Here is a 17,517-nt window from a genome sequence, read left to right as displayed (position 1 = left end):
ACAACAGCTAACTGCAGGCTCTGCTAAAAACAAGCCACTGTAAGATGTGCTTACAAAGTTATCGGCCTTTTAAATGGGCACAGTTTCTTTCCTCTTGCAAAGCAAAAGGAAAGACTTACCACAGAAAATGAGTACAAAGCTGTAGTTAAAGATTTAACAGGCTAGTGAGAGAACCCTCAGCTGGAAGACAGTTCCTCCCATGCATTCATTCCCTTAGGCCTGGAGACAGGGAAATCCCTTCCAACAAAAAGACAAGCAACCCCAGAGCAAAGGCAGAACTGTATTCCCTCAGCCCCCAACAAAACATACTAAGCATCACTCATGTTCACTAAAAGACATTTTATATTCCACACTTTGGTGCTACATTCCATCATACAGGCACAGCTCAGGGTCTTACTTCCCAAGTATTTTGCAATCGAGGAGGTTATCGTTATTTGGAAAGAATCCATCACAAGCTTATCCTGTTCTTCAAGTAGCCTGTCTCCTCTGGCAGTTCTCCTGTGATCCTCTGGATGTTACTGGAGTTCTGTTTCCCTGGTGCTGTCAGTCTTTGCAGCTTCCAAATTCAGCTGGGCTAGGAGCAACGACCTGCTCTGCAGACAAAGCTCTCAGGGCTGGGCTGCATCAGAGGACACGATCAGAAGGCAAACCTGCAGCACTGCAAAGGTGAGCCAGGCCTGACAGCAAGTGAAAGCACCAAATCACACAGTACTGGGGTTTGGCACACGAATGTACAGCTTCCATCCCAGTCCATAAACTTGCACAGATTTAGAAGGGGCATGCTGTTGCTGAATGGGAGACAGACCCAATTATGGCAAGATAAATAAATAGATCCTGTCTCTGCCCCATCTCCACTTAACCAAATTTCTTGTTTCTTTCTAGAGAAAATAAGCCACTTCTGCCCACTGGCAGCAGGGATACCTCAGGGACAAGCTGCAGAGCGGGAGAGGGTGGTACGACAGAGCAGAACTCCCTTCAAGGTCTGAGAGCTGGCAGAGGTTACCTGAAAGAAACAGAATAACATTCCTCAGGAATAAAAAGGCTGAGGAGGATCCATTCTAATTTTAGGCTCTCCGGGCCATAGCTGCTGTAGGAAACAGCACTGTGCAGGGAAAAACAAGAAGAGCCTAAGGGAACAAGAATTACAGGCAGGTCACCTTCACCAAAACGTAGTCCCCAGGCTGGGCTCTGACCAGAGCCTTGCAGCCCCCAGCATCTTCTGTGTGGGCATCAGGGAAGATCACCTTGATGTTGCCATCATTCCTCCCACACAACTCGGAGGCAGAGCGCTTGCTGGGCTGGAAGGAGAACAGGAAACATTACTGGCATGGCAATAGCTTTGACTAATTATTGCTGGGCTGTACTGCATCGGGAACTGAGCACCAATGTCAGTACAGAAATCCAAATTCCACATGATTGAGCATGCCACATAACAAAGCCCTACGGACAGAGTTGCTGTTGAGACACTAAAGGCAATGTTTGAAAGCCTGCACTCATTCCAGTTTAGACAGAGGCATCTCTTGCACCTATCCCCTTCCTTTCCAGGACCACCAGTCCTTGAGAAAGCAGCCTCACCTTCACAAATGTATGAAAAATCCAACCTGTTGTTTGTGCCTTGCTACCAAGCCATAATAAATCACCTCGGCTTCATCCCGTTACCTCTTCACAGACTGCTGTACAACACCCCAACTATGGAGAGCTTCCCAATATTCAGACCAAGGTTTTTAAGAAGCAAAGTCACTGAAGCCCAAAACAAGAAGGACTGCAACTTTACTTGGCACCACTTTGTGCTCAGCTGAGTGCTGTGGAAAAATCAAGCTGAACACATTGTCTCAGATACCACAGAATGCATTGGGTTGGAAGGGACCTCAAAGTGTCAGGACCGTGTGGGGAAAGGCAAGAAGTGAAGGCAGAGGTGACGACTGCAGTGCACAGCCTAAGAGCCTCTTGGACAACACGAGGGCAGACAGACAGCTCTTACAAACACGCTCACCCCCTCCACCAGCACCAGCTGGGCCTGGCCCACCATCGCCTCGTTTGCCCTTGCAGCCTCCTCTCGAAAGACAGCGATGAGCTCCTCCAGTCGCCTCCGCTTCACATCTGCAGGCACATCATCCTGCAGCCGGTGAGACGCCCGAGTTTTCTGCAAGCAACAGAGTTTTTGCCACAAGAATGCTTGTGGCTGTGTGAAGCACAAGACCTGCAGCTGCAGATGGGCACTGCCTGACTGTTCGCAAGGACAGGAAATGGATTCTACCACCTCTACTCTCACTGTGCTGAAGGATGATCCATAATCCTTTTTTCTTGATGTTTCCCAATCTTCTGCCCTCTTCCCCCATCAACAGCTTACACTTTGGAGCATTCTAATAAAAACTTGTCGACTGCTCAACTTTTCTCCTTGAAATACCTTCTGAAAACACATCAGTTCTCTCCAGACTTGATTGACAAAAAGTCTCTATAGCTGGGCTCAAGTCCAGCTACATCAGCACAACTTTTCATCAGCAAAAAAAGACGGACCTGCAGCCAGTTCAATGCTAGTGTGGCTGCTTTGTTGCAATTACTCTAGGACACCTGCAAAACCAGGCTGCCCTGTCAGTATTCAACCCTGATGCTTGCACAGGAGAGCTGGAAGCTTTTCTGGCATAAAGATGGCTCTTGCAGCACCAAATACACTTGGAATGCTGCATGCAAGCAAAACAAGTTTGCCAAGATACCATGTTTTTAGGTATTATTTTCAACAGATTTTGCTACTGTCTCACTGTGAGAAACAGCACTTAAGGAGTTAAGATGTCCAGAGAAAAGACTCTTCTCCATCAGATCTTGCACTCACCTGCCTCATGCTGTAGGCAAAGAGGAAGCCCACGTTGTAGCGCACTTCCCGCAGCAGGGACACAGTCTGCTGGTGATCTTCTTCTGTCTCCCCACAGAAACCAGCAATGAAATCACTGCTTAAAATCACTCCTGTCACAGAGATGCAGATTTACACTTCGCTCAGGGAAGACAGGAACACTTCATTCAAGAAAGGTCAGCTGTGCTGAGCTCAGGTCAAGCTACAGGGAGTCCCTACCTGGGATGGTGTTGCGCACATGCTGTACAAGCTCTAAATATGCTTCTCTTGTGTATCTGAGATGAGCAACACAGGGATTTGTCAATCAGAAAACTCTGAGATTGGTGAGGAGAAAGCAGCACTGTAAAGCAGGCAGCAGGGCACAGGGCTCCCCATGGCCATCGCTCACCCCCGCCGCATGGCTTCCAGGACCCGAGTGCTTCCACTCTGGGCTGGGAGGTGAAGTTGTTTGCAGATGTTGTGCCGCTCCTGGATAAGCTGCAGGACCTGTGAGGTGTATTCAGGCACATTCAGGACACAATATCACAGGCAGTTCAGCTCTACCAGAATGCTAAAGAAAAGAGTCTTCCCCAGATAAAAGACAGCAGATGGAAAAACTGCCAGCTTTGGCACACACATTCCCCTTCCTAAGCTCCTATCCTGTGATTCTTTGTTACCTCCGGGAAGGAAGCACAACCCACCTCTAACATTTCACAGCTGTCTGCCTGTAAGATAGAGGCCCAGGTGTTTATTTCATACTTGCCTCATCAGGAAAATCCTTGGGGTGTGGAGAAGTGAAACGAATCCTCATTTCTGGATCAATTCTAGAGACCTGGTCTAGAAGATGTGCAAAACGCAAGCCTCCTGGTTTAGCTTTGTAGACAGTGCTAAAGCCACGGCTGAGGACTGGGGCAGCAGCTGAGTGAAACTGCACCTCAGACATGTCTCGAAAGCTGTTGACATTCTGACCCAAAAGGGTCACTTCTTTCACCCCCTACAAAGGCAAACAGAGAGAAAAGAAAAAAATATGGTCCAAACAGGATGGCTAAGCTGCAATGGCAGCCATGGCTCCACTCTTACTTCACGAGAAGACTCCAAGGGGAACCTTCTCTTCCCTGTCTGTCTCAGAATATTACAAGGGGAATGAAACAGCAACTGGTGGAACCTCAAACAATCTCATTCCAGAGATGAAGCTGTCATCGGTCAAAGCTACCACTGAACATTCACTGAGAACCCACACAGCATTTGGGACAGCTGGAAGCAGGCTCTGCCCCACCTGATCTGAGAGTATCTTCACTTCCTGCAGGATGGACGCGACGGGGCGGCTCCTCTCTCGGCCACGTGTGAAGGGCACAATGCAGTAGCTGCACATGTTGTCACAGCCCCGCATGATGGATCTGCCGGGAGGTGAAGCACGGGTCACACTGTGATCGCTCTGCAAGAATCATCCGTGCTCAGTCCTGCCCTGCTTTGCCCTGTTCCAGCACTGCTGCCATCAGCCAACTCACCTGTGTGCAGCACACACAGCTCTGAACACAGCACTGCAGCTTTCTCTCATGCATCATTCCAATTAGAGCTGACTTCTGCTCGCCCCCAGCTAATACTTCACAATTTTCCATGCCCATTTCCAAACAACTAACCCAGAAAGCAACTGATCTGACACAGACTTGCACTGCAGTCTGGCAGTGAGGCAGGATCCTTCTGCACTCTGCACCTGCACAGGGTGAAACCTATTTCTCTGTGCGCTAAGGTCACACCTAGCAGAATCTGACTTCATTACTTAGGAATCTTAGTATAAAATCTGAACAAAAAGAAATAAAACCAACAAAAATTACAGTGCATGGAGGATTAGAAAAAAGGAGACAGCAAAAGGAAGGGGATGACAGAAGGCACAGACTTGACAGGCACAGACATCAGTGGGACAGAAATCACTTGCTGCAGCACTGTGCTTAAACAAGCAGCATTCTCAGAGGAGAGCAAGAGAAGCCTGCAGCCAGCCAGAGCACGGGTCAGTCTCTCCAGCACTCAGTCAGACAGCAAGAAGACAGCAAACACACAGTCTGGTAGGCTGGTGCCTCTGGGCTGGGGGATTGAGTGCAGCCAGGCATTGCCTCTCTCGGTAGCTGCTGTCACTGACACGACTGCTCAGCACAGCAACATTTCCAAACCAGAATGACAGAAATACACACAGAAAAAAAGGTACTTACACAAATGCTGTTTTGCCACCTGCACTAGTCTGGACAGGCAGAATATCTGCATAAGTCTCATCTAGTGATAACAGGACATTAGCAGCTTGCTGCCCAGATTCAGCCACGGCCAGCAGCCGGGGAAGGTCCCGATACGCATCAGGGCCCGCCACAATATCGACCAGCTTCTCCCTATGAAGAATCTCCTCCTTAAGCCTCTCAGCCATGCATCCTGCCACCAAAGGAGAAGGATTCTTATGAGCAAGCGTCCACCTTCAGTGAGCACTCTGCACCCTTTCCCTAGCTGCTCTCTCCCAGCAGAAAAGGCTGGACTCTAGCAGAAGGAAGAGGAAACGCAGCATGATGGCACATGGCACAACAGCCTGCGCTCCCTGCTGCTGCACATCCCACCTCATACCTAGGATCCCAATGCGCAGAGGCAAGCACGCCTGGCGCCGCCGGGCCTTCAGAGCCTTGAGGTGCTGCAGGCGGTTCCAGATAGCCTGCTCAGCCTTGTCCCTGGAAGCCAGAACGACAGGAGTTATTCCCATTACTGCACATTAACAGTTCTCCAACCCAGAGCTGCTTGAGAGCATCTACAGTGTAGAAATACCTCAGGGATTTTTGACAACTGAGATCATACAGAGGAAAAGTAGGACTTCACCAACAAATAGGAGCTACCTTGCAGGTGACAGTGCACAGAGAAAAACACAGTTCCCTATATATTTATATCCCGAATCAACCCCAAATGTGTTTCCCACCAGGACAGACCTTATACTCCTACTACAGTCACTTCAATAGGAGACCAAAACATAAAATCATACAAGCACAAATGTGTGTGGATCTCATGAAGCATATACATAGCACACACCACCAAAGAGCTTTTCTCACCATACTGTAATCTATTACACAATCCATGCTATATATTGTAACATCAGCTAGCTCTACTCTAAACAAAATACACTGTTTGACATCTGTGTGCTGTTTTCATCATGTAATTCACTTTCTTGCCTTGGTTTTCAAATTGTAATTCCTTAAGAGCTACCAAAAAATAGCAGTGACAAAAGTTTCCTTACCTAACAGAACAGGTCACAAGTAGAATCACATCCGCCTAGATTGAAGATCACATAAAAGGAAGGAGAATTTGTAAAAGCCATTTGTAAAAAGCCTAATGCCCTGCACATATAACCTGAAGTACAACCTGAAGAGGCAGACTATAAAAATCACTTCACTCAAAGAAAAAAGATCTGCCTAAATGCTCAGTGGATTTCAAAGAACAAAGTCACAAGAAAACTCAGCAAAGCCTTCATCTGAATGGCAGAAGTAAACCCGAGATGAGTCAGGAGCATCCTGCTGTGCCCAATCTACTCTCCAACTGAGAGAACCCAGCGGTTTAAAGGAGTAAAAACAACCCACAGCCTTTCAGCACGCTTGTTAAGTAGCTTTCTCTCCTGCACAGAATTTAGACTGCAAAAATCCCACTGCCCTGTGTGACCATAACTCACAATAAAACCTGGGACCTGACCGCAGTGTGAAGCCCTCTCAGGCCTTCCTTACAGACAGCTGCCAAAGCGCCTCACCTCATCTGCTTCCTTTGTCCTGGTGTAGCCACTCTTCTGCAGGATAGCCCAAGCAATCTCTGTGTCATTGACGTTCATCTGGCAGCCATAGGTCTCCAGGTACACTGCAACAAAGACACAGACGGGTTGATCCAACACTGCTGTGAATCTCTCTCATCTACAAGCTGTTTCTGTGACTTTTTCCATAGGAAGGAAGCATCAGCTCCACAAAAGAAGAGATTCAGGAAAGCTGTATAAGCAGTACATTCCCTGATGGGGAGAAAGAGCAAGCCAAAAATACAGACAGGCTCTTAGTAGCACTTGGAAACCTGAGTGCCTCAAAGCGCATCACTGCAATACTGCAGGCCTGGACTGCAGCTTGCAAAGCAGCAGTGAGTACTGCCACATGCGGGCACTGAAAGCCTCCTCTCCCCAGAGCTGGGCACAGCCCTGCAGGCAGCCAGGGCAGCAGGGAGAGACCGTAGGGAAACACAGCGGGGAGGAGGAGGCCGCCGGGCTGGGCTTTTCATGCTACCAGAACCACTCTGAGCCCAAACCCCACAGCCTCGCGCTGCTTCGCCTGCGGGCACCGTGAGCTCCAGCAGCGCTCGTAGCTGGGCTAGGCTCGGCTGGGCCAATACAGGGGCACACCGACCTTTCCCGAGACCGGAGGTAGAGCCCCGCCCCGCCTCCGGCTCCGGCTCCAGCTCCGGCTCCGGCTCCCCGGCGGGCGGCGGCGCGGCGGCCCCTCTTAGGAAGTGCCTTAGGTCCGGCCCCGCGGGCAGCTTGGCCCTGCGTCCCTGAGGCCTTTCGCTCTGCCCACAGTGCGCTGCGCGGGAGGCCCCAGGACGGGCAGCGGCCCAGCGGAGGGACCCGGCCGCCCGCAGCGCGCGCCCCCAGACCCGCATGGCCGAACCCGGCGGGAAGGCCGTGCTAGGCCGCGTGAGCAGGCCGCGTTGCCATGGCGACGCCGCCCGAAGAGGGGCGCTTCCCGGGAGCGGCCCCGCGGTGCACCGCCCAAACGATTCCCCCGCCCAACGCACAGCCCCGCCCTCGCGTTCCGCGCCGATGCCGTTCCGCCGGGCGGAGCCGGGTTCCTGCGGGCAGCCACGCGACGGGAAAAAATGAAAAGATGATTTCTTTTTTCCGTGGTGTTTTAACACGACGAGGGGAATAAAAATATCCCCCAAAGGCGCTCCCGGCCACCTCCCTTCCCTCGGGGAACGTGCTGGGAGGCAGCGAATAACAAACACCTCTGTCACACTGCTTGCTGGTTTCACCGCGATGTGTTTATGTGAGGGCTCCGAGCGGGGGCTCCCCTGGGCTCTGGGACCCCCCTGGCCGAGCGCAGCACCACTCAATGACGGCAAAGCACAGGGAGAAAGCAAAGGGGCAGCCGGTCCAGGCTGTGGTCGGCCCCAGCGGCCGCTGTGCGGCTGTGGCTCACAGGGACCTGGGGGATACAGGGTCCCCCCCGGCTGTGATGGAGCCCTCAGCCCAGCCTGAGCCGTGGGGTTTGGCTTTGGCCCCCGCCCGCGCGTCTGCGGTCTGTGCTGGGCCGGCTGTGAGTCAGGCTTGGCAGGGCCGCTTGTTTTCTGTCTCAGCAGCGGGGATGGCGGGGGGAGCAGCTGAGGCTGCAGCTGAGGCTGGGAACCTAAGTGGGGGACGGGAACAGGGTCCACCGGGAGGGACAGCGCGGGGCAGGCAGAGGAGCCGTCCTCGTGGCGAGAGCCCCTTTCGTCATCGTTATCTGCGCTCCCGGGGCGTGTAGTGCACATCTGCTCCGAGCAGCAGGAAATTCTGGGAAAAACAGAGAGGAGGGGGTTGTGAGGCATCTTTGCAGCTGTTTTCAGCCCTGCTCCTCATCACCCGCCCGCTTTGTGCTGCTGCCATCTTCCGTGGCTAATTTTAGCTTCAGAAGGGCTCTGAAGATGTTTCACAGCTACACCCTGCCAGCAGCATCCAGCATCCAGCCCATGGCACTCCTCTGGGACCTCCCCAGGCCCTTCAAGGCATCAGATTCCTTCTGCTCCCGGGACTGGCTTTGTCCAGGGCCCGCATTACTCACCTGGTGAAACTGCACAAGGATATTGGAGAGCTGTATTCGGTCTGGCAGCGGCAGTGGGAAACCTTCAGCTAACCTCTCTGGAAAAGACAACAACATGGCTATGTTAGGACCAGAGCAGGGAGCTTGGGGCTGTGCAGACAGATGTTTCCTCCAGCCCTTCCCTCTCCCTCCCAGTGCTGTGGGTAGGCAGAGTGGTTCCTTCAGGCTACACGGAGGTCTGGGGCTGCATGTTATTCTGTGCCGCCCCTTCCCAGACCCATGGCAGCCACCAGCCCTGCTCTGGGCTGATTTGCTCAGCAGTAACAAAAAGCAGTCAGTGGGGGAGAGGGTCTGGAAATCATTAGGATGTGTGTCAAACTCATTTTTTCCATTGTGTTCACTTCTGAATGCACGTCACAGCACGGAAAGAGGCTCCTGCACTCAGCTACCCACAGCTCGCCTCTGCCAGCCCCAGACAAGCTGGGCACTTTGCTGCATCCTCCTCTTTCTGAAGGTTCTACCCACTGAGCAGGCCTGGCAACAGAGATTTAATTAACAAGCTGGGCCTGCTCAGACAGAGTGACATGGCTGGTGACTGTTCCCACAGCCCCATTCCTCCCAGCAGGTTATTACCATTAACACGTGGGAGCAGGATACTGGAGGCACATATATTCATTATTGACTGCAGCATTCGTACCTGGAGTTGCAGAGAGAGAAGAAAGGAAAAGAGCTTTAGCAAGTGACCAGACCCTGGAAGGCAATTAGGAGGAGGAAAACGAAGGAGCTTTGTGCCGTGCTGGTGGGGTGGGAAATGAACAAGGCAAGGGTGACTCTGCTCCTGTTCCCAGGCTGAGACACAAGTACGCTCCCAGGTCCCATGTTGGTGTGAGAGGAGGGGTGAGCCGCCTCCACAGCCCCCAGCAGGCTCCCTCCTCCATGCTGGGGGTTCTGATCATGGTCAGGAACAGCCTACCTGGAAAGTGCCAACATCTGAATGCTTCAGAGAGAGCTTCATCCTGCACAGAGAGACGTGGTGCAGTGCAGGCTGCCCCAGGGAAGGAGGTGTCCCCTCCGTGCCCGTGCCAGTCCTGCTTCCTCCAAAGCCCAGCTCTTTGCCTCCATCACAGATTTCATCCCCAGCACATTCCCAACTCACTGCCCCCAGCCACCACTTAGCAGCAACTCCTCCTGGAGCTGTCCTGCTCCCAGCTCACCTGCCCACGCTCAGATTCCCAACGATGTGGCCAGATTTCACATCAATGGTGGCGGACACGTTGCCTGTCTGGAGAGGGAGGCAGAGTTCAGTGCCCACCAACCTCACTCCAAAGCAGGCACAGGTGGAATTGTTCAGACCAGCCAAAATGCAGAGACCCGTGTGCACCCAGTGTGAAAACTCGCATTTGTGATCTTAAAGGGCTACCCATCCAGGACTGGCAGCCCCATACAGCCCAGGTCCCAACTCACCAAACTGAGGAGGAACAGATGGGCCAGGCTAGTGTTGGGAAGGATGGCATAAGCTTGGATGTCCACAACGGGCTGGAGTGAGATCCCACCTGGTGTGATGCTCAGGAATGGGGCAGAGGGAGCAGACAGCCTGAGCTTCATCAGCATGTTGGGGTACATCGTGTCCAGCTGAAAGGGAGCAGAGGGAGGGAAGGAACCATGGCACATGCATGGGAGCACAGAGCCTCCTGTAGCTCCTTCCCGCGCCACCAGCCCATGGGGATGCTGCACCCGGAGGGGTTGAGCAGCCCCCCCTCTGAGTTTGCTCCTGCCCATGGGGAACCCAGGGCTGTGCTCTTGGGGAACGTCTTGTGCAAAGCCTGTGCTGGGTAGAAGCTGGAGGACAGAACTGGGGCTCACCTGGGGAATGAAGGCCGCAAAGGTGGAGGTATTCAAATCGAATTCAACACCCTTCGGGATCTGTGGGAGGAGGATGGTCACTGCTGGGCAACGCAGCACAGGGCTGGGGCATGATCAGCCCCTCATGTGTGTACTTCATGTGTGCATCTTGCGTGAGCACCAAGCACATCTCAGCCTTGCACTGTGCTTGCATGCAGCTCCACAGGGAAGCACAAAGGAGATGCAGAGGAGCCCTTGGATCCAGCCAGTCCCATCCCGCCTGCCCTCCTCACCATGGAGTCTGTGATCTCGAAGACCAGTGCCCCAGCTGCATGGTAGGCGAAGCCAGCAGTGTTGAAGAAGTAGCTGGAGGCCCCAAAGTAAACCATGCGGTCGTGGTCAGGAGGGAAGGCCAGCACTGGCGGGGGGAAGGGAACAGCACCACGATGTGCCAGGGAGAAGAATTCACCCTGCAAAGAGGAAGTGGGTGAAGAAGGAGCTGGGGGGTATTTGTGGCAGGCAGCTGAGCCCAGCATCCCACCTGCCTCCTGCATCAGCCACCTCGAGTCTGCCCAGGGCAGGCTCTCACCTTCAGGTCTACATCCAGGGTCTGCGCAGTGGCCATTGGTGGTGCCACCAAGGAGTAATCGATTCCAGCCTTGGCATCTATCTTAGCCGTGACTGCAAGACATGGGGCAGAGGGATGAGTGAAAGGCAGACGGCACAGCAGAGCCGGGAGCAGCTTGCCTCTGCTGACATCTGCGCAGTGCTGTGCCCTGGCTTTCCCGAGCAGCAGAGAGGCAGGGGTTTCGCACGCGTTTGCTTCTGTTTAGAAATAAAAGGGACATTTCCCTCCTCATTTCCAGCCACGCAAACTAGTTCCTGGCCTGGAGACGCTGCCTGGGTCCCCTCAGGCCAGGAAATGCTGGGAGGGAGCGCTCCCTGAGCCGCATGCAGAGCCGTGCAGTACCTGGCAGGGTCTGGAGGTAATGCTGCAGATTGCTGTTAACAGATCTGACCACGCTGTCGCAGACCTGGGGAGGCAAAGGCAGTGGAGCTCAGCAATGTGGCTTCTGCTGGAGTGGGAGCCTCAGGCACACACTCTGCTCAGCTGCCCAGTGCTGTGCGTTCTTCGCAAAACTGGCTGAAATGAAAGAGTGCATAGCGATGTTTTCTTCTATTCCAGGTGACACATCATTGTATTACTGGAGATACAGGCAAATTTATACCTGCAACCATCTGCCTAGAGCAGGATTCCCACCCAGGTGAGTTGCATCAAAGCTCTTGGAAGGAATCTCAATTGTGCCTTCCGACTTCCTGCAGTCCTGCAGGAGTGCATTGTGCTGAGCAACCACGACTGGGCAGAAGAAACTGCAAGAGTTCATCTGCCCCCGTGTGGGGCAGCCCTGCGCTGTCAGGGGAGGAGAGCAAAGCCCTCTGCAGCTGCCATCTGCAGGCAAAGGCTCAGCATTAGTGGGGTACTTAAATGCATGCTGATCGCTGGGCCAGGAATTTACTGCTGGGAACAGTCCTGTAGATGGCCAGGATCATCTGCACAGGCTCTTCCAGTGTCGTAATGGCACGGGAACCCCCATGCAGGATCAGGCCAGCATCTGGCCTGCTGGCAGCAGGGTGAATAGAATAGAATATGGAGTATGGGATTGCAAGGGATGGCATGGGAGCACTGCCCAGCTCTGCAGAAAGGGCTGCTGGAGTTGGACCAGGCAGGGACAGGGCTGTGCAGGTCCATGCAGTGCTCCCAGCCTTCTCCTTCACCCTGCCTCACATGCAGAGAAAGCCCCAAAGGATTCACCCCAATGTTTGGTGAAGGGGCTCAGCCACGCTGCCATGACAGCTTTCTGAGCTGCTCCTTCCAGGAGGCACTGCAGCATGGGAGGCCCCTGCACAGCCCCACAGCGCCCACTGCCAGCCCATCTGCTGCCACAGCTCTGGGTGCCCCCAGAGAGCCCAGCGTGGCATCAGCCAGAGCCAAGTGCCAGGGCCAGAGCCCGACCTGCAGTAGGGTGGGATTTGTCAGCTCTGCAGCTGCCTCCTTCCTGAGCAAGGTTCATGGCCAGGGAGGCTGCGGCTTGTGCCAGCGAGCCTTGTAGCAATTATTGCTAACAGCTTGTTTCCATGTTTTGTTGCAGGTCTCCAGCATACAGGCTTTCGTACGGGGCTGGAGGTACCGGGGCTTCCCTGGTGCCCCCCGTTTAAACAAGATTACAAGCAGCTGAAATGCAGAGATGAGAATTTCTACCCCATTGGTCCCAAACACATGAATGAGTGCAGGCCAATGAAGGGGCAGCTCTGAGCAGGTTTCCTCTGCTACACTGAGTTTGGCTGAAGCATAAGATCTAATTAACTGACCACATGGAAAGAAAAGTCTTTGTTAATTAGCAGCTGATTATACCGGGCTTTGGCAAATGCTGCAGCTTTAGAATCCAGCCCGAGCCACACGATGCTGCAGGGACCATGGTTGGCATGTTCCTGCTCCTCAAAGCCTGCTTCCACCAACCCTGCAGCGTGCTCTGGCTCTGGTTAAATCCGTGTGTGTGACCTGAGCCCTTGTAACATCTGCTGCAAGCAAGGGCTAAAGATGAGCAGGCAGCCTGGAGCTCGCACGTACCTTGCCCTCCAAGATTTTCTTGAACCTGGACTCGACAGCACTGTGGAAGAGGTTGTACAGCCACCTGCAGAGAGGAGCGGAGTCAGAGGGTGCAGCCGAAGGGTTTGAGCAGGAAAGGGAGACCCTGGGGCTGCAGGATGCATGGGAATGTCATCCCCACAGCAATCTGGAGTTAAACATTGCCTCGGGGTTTACATTCACTACCAAAGCTGCTTGTAAAGAAGATGTAAACAAGTCTCGTGACTGCCTGGAAGCTTCACCCTTAACTGTGCAGCCACGGCAGGGCAAACTCAGAGCAGATCTGAGCACATGCAGTTGCAATGTGCAGAATAGGAAGGAAGCACACTGCCAGCAGCACCGTGTGAGGGACAGCAGGTACCCATCTGACAGCCACCTTTTCCTCTCCACTGGCCTAACGTGGGGTCTCTGGTCCTTTGCCGTGATGCTACGTACCCGAACTTGCCCGAGAAGTGGACGTCAACACTGGAGATTCGGGTGCTGCAGGCAGAAGTGCTCACAGTGGGCTTCCCCGAGGCATCGCTGCCCAGCTTCAGGTCGATCTTGATGTAGACGCTCTTCACCTTCAGGTTGAAGGATCCGTGGTCCCGGCTGCAGGGGAGGGGGGACAACAGGGGACAGCCTGCCTCCAGCTGTGCCTCATAGTGAGCATCTGGAGAGGACTGGGGAGGCTTTTAAATCCAGGGAAACCAACTTGCATGGGAATATAAGCTAGGCAAGGCAGCCTTTCAACTGAAAGAACTAAAAGCAAACAGGGGGAACAGCAGAGAAGGAAGAGAGCTCTGCCTTGTGATTCTGTGCGACCTGGTGTAGGGAACCTGCTTTGGCAGGGGGGTTGGACTTGATGATCTCTGGAGTTCCCTTCCAACCCCTACAATTCTGTGATTCTTGCCCCACAGCAGCTTTCCCAGCAGCAGCACTCTGCCCAGCTGCACGCCCCAGTGTGGGGAGAGGCACCTGAAGGGCTCCCCACGGCCAGAGCTCACAGGCATTGGGATTAACACAGTTGTAGCACAGCTGCGGGAATCAACAGGTCTGGAGGTAACAAAGCGAGAGCTGCCCAAAACACAAGGGCAAAGGAGAAGGGGAAAACCTGTCCAGATCCAGAGAGGGAAAGGCAGAGCGAAGGGCCTGAGCCAGGGGAAGGGCACCCACATGAAGTGAAACTTCACCCGCCAGTTCCCATCCACCTCGGCGAAGGCGTTGGAGATGGCGACGTGCAGCCCCACGTTGGGGACCAGGGAGATCCGAGAGTAGGGCAGATGGAAACTGCGGAGGTTCAAGCTGAAAGGAAATGTAAAATGAGAAGAGAAATAAAGGCACCTGAGTGGGATGTATGGCTGGGACAGAGCAGTGTGGGCACTGTGCTAACCACATCCCTGCTCCCTCCCTTACCCATGAGCAAAGCAGAGCCTTTGGGATCACAGTCCTTTCTTGTGCCCTTGCATTTGCCAGAGGTCACCGCTCGGGCTTCAATTGCCCACACCCACAGTGCTGCCTCCCAGGGTGCAAATAAGAGCATCTCTGCCTGCACCATGCTGTGGGTGCCATGGGAGAACCTCTGTGTCCTGCAACCCCTCCAGCCCTGTGTGGCTATGTGAGGGCTCACCTGGAGATCTCATAGCGCACCTTCCCCAGGTGTCGGACTGGAAAGTCACCTGAGATATCTGACAGCTTCAGCTTGGCCAGTTCCTTCTGCAGGACGGTAATCCCATGCTGGTGGGCTGTGGGGGACAGGGTCACAGCTATGTGCTATCCCAGGGAGCTGAGAGTATGCCCCAGGAGCACAATTAAAGGCTTAAAAGGGAATGTTCGAGGAATGGCCTGGCTGCTCTGCACTGTGTGGCTGGAGCTGGAGCTGGCTGCAGCACAGAGCAAGTGTGGGTATTGCCCAGAATTGTGTAAGTCCTGGGGATGGTGCTGCCCAGGCAGCACAGTGGGGTGGGTGCCATAACTCTGCACCCATGTGGGCAGGGGGTCACGTCCCTTCCCATGCAGCTGGTAGACCTGCAGGGTCAGTGAGCTGTGCACGCAGAGCATTTCGATCCATAGCAGCACACTGCTGGGACTGAGGCCCTGCCTGCCTCGATAAACCCAGCACGGAGCCCATCCATCTCTGTCACCACGCTTCTGGCACCTCCCCACCTCCTCCCCCAGCTTGCTGCTGGGGCTTAGGGCTGCCTGAATGTGAGACCCTGAGCCGGACCCCAAGCCCCATCAGCCCTATGCCTCCTCGATCTGGTGCCCTCCTCCCCCAGCACCTGTGTGCAGCCCCCTGGACTGCAGAGGGGACAGCAGTGTGAGCAGCCGGGTGCATCAGGGCAATGTCAGCACCCAGCTCTGCACCGCAGCCGCCAGCACCTGCAAGAGAGGACGGAGATCAGGAGCCAAACCCACCATAGTCCAGGCCCGCCTGGGTGATCCTGACCACGAAGCCGGGGTTGGTGGCTGCAGTGAGCGCCAGGCACGCAGCCAGCACCGCTCCAAACGCCGCCAGGCTCCGTGCTGCCATCCCGGCTGCTGCCCGGCGCTCCCTGTCGGTGCGCCTTTATACCCGCGCCAAAGGGGAACCACGGGTGAGGCAGGATGCAGGGACGCGGCCGCAGCCCGAGGGGCCTCCCCGCAGCCCTGTGCTTCCTGCTCACCCGCTGCCAGCTCCCGTGTGGCCAGGGAATGGCTGCAAGGAGCTGGCAGCCTCTCCGCAGCACCCACTGGGTTTGTGGGGCGCTGTTATGGCTCTCTGCTGTGCCCTGAGGACAGGAACCTGAGCTGCCCCGCTCCTGGGGCTGCCCAAGGTCTCCCACCTTGGGCTGCCTGCAGCTCCCCCACCAGCACCAATGAGAGTGATGGAAGAAGCTTTAGGCTGCTTTCATTTCCCTTTCTGGAAGCAGCAGGACATGGCACAGGAAGTCCACAGGAGCTGATGGGGGCAGATCTTGTGCTGGATCCAGGGAAGTGCTCTGGTTGCCAGAGGCAACATCCCTGCATTGAACGCTTGTGAAATGCAGCTCTTTCTCAAGCACTGTAGCCTGGTATGGCCGTGCCACAGAGCAGCTCGAGCCACAGAGAAGCCTAGGACAGCTTTGCTGGAGCCCCTGGCACATGGAAATCAGCTCTCAGCTCCTGCTGTCCTTCCTCCCAAAGTTCTGGACAGAAGCATTTGCAGTGGACCAGTGCATGGTCAGGGCACACAATGCAGCCATCACGTCCCCAGGCAGCCAGCTCAGTGTGTTCCCAGCCAGCTCTGCCCAGGATTGCAGGCAGGAGAAGAATCTTGCACCAGGGCCACACATGTCTGGGTCTGCTGCACTCTGGTCTGCTACATCCTGTGCTGTGCACCTCCAGGTCTGTTGCTGAGGCTGCATCATGAGCCCCCGAGCAGCAGCAGCTGTGGGACCAGAGCAGGCACACAGAGACAACGTGGGACTGGTGCTGACTGGGCCACCAGAGTGGGACAAACAGCTTGGGAAGAGCCATGCACCACGGAATGCCCACACACTGCCTGCACCCATCCCCAATCCACCCCGAGCCCATTGTGCCCCCAAAGCAGAGGAGAAGCTCAAAAGCCAAAACCCCATTTCAGCTTTTTGCTGGCTCCTGCTCCCCGAAGCCCAAAGTTTGTGCTGCAGAACAGTTTCAAAACACCATTTCAGACACACACTAAGGAACCAGAACCTTTTCCATGAGGAGGAATGAAATTTCATGGGGAGCGACGTAATGAGGAAGCATAAGCACAAAGTTTTCCTTCTGGGCTTGAGCAAGCTTTAAAGTTGAACTTAAAAAACCTTTCTCACCGCACAAAGCCTGACCAAACAGTCCCATGTTTGCCAAGGAACAGCTGAAAACACCTCTAACGCCAGCACCGAGCTGCACAGCTTCCTCCAGCCCCATGTGCTGCCCATCACGTGGGGGCAGTTCCGGGTCCTTCTCGGGGCTCTTTCCACATCTCCTACATGATGCAATGGCCAAAGCCATCCTGCAAGCATGGGGCACTGCGGGTCAGGCTGTGGATCCGCTCCATGGGTGCCACAACCGCAGTGGAAATTCCCTGGGGCTGGGCAGCACGTGCTGCTCGCAGGGCATCGCCGCTGCCCGTGATCTGGCTTTGACTTGTGGCCGCAGAGCCGAGCTGTGGTCTGGCAAATGCTGCCATGGGGAAACACAAGGGAAAAACCCAGGGGCACTTGGTGAGAAAAGTGAGAGCACTGCAGCTGGTTCAAAGGGAACTTGGAACAGGTCCACAGCCAGGAAGAAAACTCTCTCTTTATCTGCTTCCAGGCAGCAAGCCCGCTGCCATAGAGGGCCACTGTGAGTCCCTAGAGAGCTGCAGGGATCTCACTCACATTTCTGCAAAATGCCATTGGCATCGGGGTGCTGGCAGTTGCATCATCTGGATGCCAGGAGCTGCA

The 17,517-nt window shown here is 54.5% G+C and overlaps 2 protein-coding genes across 4 annotated transcripts; both read right to left on the bottom strand.

Annotated features, from left to right (window-relative positions):
* Nucleotides 1-319: 319 nt before the first annotated feature.
* Nucleotides 320-7,601, bottom strand: CDK5RAP1 (CDK5 regulatory subunit associated protein 1). 2 transcript variants are annotated; one of them, XM_048963189.1, is made up of 14 exons: nucleotides 7,228-7,601; nucleotides 6,594-6,697; nucleotides 6,090-6,124; nucleotides 5,432-5,532; nucleotides 5,035-5,245; nucleotides 4,104-4,224; nucleotides 3,591-3,821; nucleotides 3,237-3,334; nucleotides 3,068-3,123; nucleotides 2,831-2,961; nucleotides 1,994-2,143; nucleotides 1,158-1,298; nucleotides 922-1,003; nucleotides 320-788 (listed from the first exon to the last, which is right to left on the bottom strand). In XM_048963189.1, exons 1-13 carry the CDS (start codon nucleotides 7,478-7,480, stop codon nucleotides 923-925), a joined length of 1,713 nt encoding a protein of 570 aa, XP_048819146.1. In that variant the 5' UTR covers nucleotides 7,481-7,601; the 3' UTR covers nucleotides 320-788; nucleotide 922. The 2 variants fall into 2 exon arrangements, with proteins under 2 accessions (XP_048819146.1, XP_048819147.1); XM_048963190.1 differs by having other exon boundaries at nucleotides 320-677.
* Nucleotides 7,602-7,772: 171 nt separating this feature from the next.
* BPI (bactericidal permeability increasing protein) lies at nucleotides 7,773-15,650 on the bottom strand. Of its 2 annotated transcripts, none has more exons than XM_048963191.1 (15): nucleotides 15,506-15,650; nucleotides 14,718-14,832; nucleotides 14,264-14,392; nucleotides 13,544-13,699; nucleotides 13,091-13,154; nucleotides 11,432-11,495; nucleotides 11,051-11,286; nucleotides 10,755-10,931; nucleotides 10,483-10,542; nucleotides 10,084-10,251; nucleotides 9,834-9,901; nucleotides 9,593-9,635; nucleotides 9,253-9,316; nucleotides 8,641-8,717; nucleotides 7,773-8,372 (listed from the first exon to the last, which is right to left on the bottom strand). In XM_048963191.1, the coding sequence occupies exons 1-15, from the start codon at nucleotides 15,618-15,620 to the stop codon at nucleotides 8,319-8,321; spliced, it is 1,590 nt and encodes a 529-aa protein (XP_048819148.1). In that variant the 5' UTR covers nucleotides 15,621-15,650; the 3' UTR covers nucleotides 7,773-8,318. The 2 variants fall into 2 exon arrangements, with proteins under 2 accessions (XP_048819148.1, XP_048819149.1); XM_048963192.1 differs by having other exon boundaries at nucleotides 7,777-8,372; nucleotides 11,051-11,142.
* Between the last annotated feature and the right edge of the window lie 1,867 nt (nucleotides 15,651-17,517).

The sequence above is a fragment of the Lagopus muta genome, chromosome 16 (assembly GCF_023343835.1).
Source record: "Lagopus muta isolate bLagMut1 chromosome 16, bLagMut1 primary, whole genome shotgun sequence".
Taxonomy (NCBI): domain Eukaryota; kingdom Metazoa; phylum Chordata; class Aves; order Galliformes; family Phasianidae; genus Lagopus; species Lagopus muta.
The sequence above is the reverse complement of the archived record's forward strand: the minus strand, read 5'-3'. Positions and strand labels throughout refer to the sequence as shown.

What these genes read in the sequence shown, in the direction of transcription:
- CDK5RAP1 (XM_048963189.1), bottom strand. Translation starts at nt 7,480, where the DNA reads ATGCGGGTCTGGGGGCGCGCGCTGCGGGCGGCCGGGTCCCTCCGCTGG. An exon ending in GGTGGCAAAACAGCATTTGT is followed by an intron (nt 4,225 to 5,034) that starts GTAAGTACCTTT and finishes ACCTCCCGGCAG; the next exon opens with ATCCATCATGCGGGGCTGTG. An exon ending in CCAAGGATTTTCCTGATGAG is followed by an intron (nt 3,335 to 3,590) that starts GCAAGTATGAAA and finishes TACACCTCACAG; the next exon opens with GTCCTGCAGCTTATCCAGGA.
- BPI (XM_048963191.1), bottom strand. Translation starts at nt 15,620, where the DNA reads ATGGCAGCACGGAGCCTGGCGGCGTTTGGAGCGGTGCTGGCTGCGTGC. An exon ending in TTACCTCCAGACCCTGCCAG is followed by an intron (nt 11,287 to 11,431) that starts GTACTGCACGGC and finishes ATTTCTAAACAG; the next exon opens with AAGCAAACGCGTGCGAAACC. An exon ending in CAGATGTTGGCACTTTCCAG is followed by an intron (nt 9,317 to 9,592) that starts GTAGGCTGTTCC and finishes CTGCAACTCCAG; the next exon opens with GTACGAATGCTGCAGTCAAT.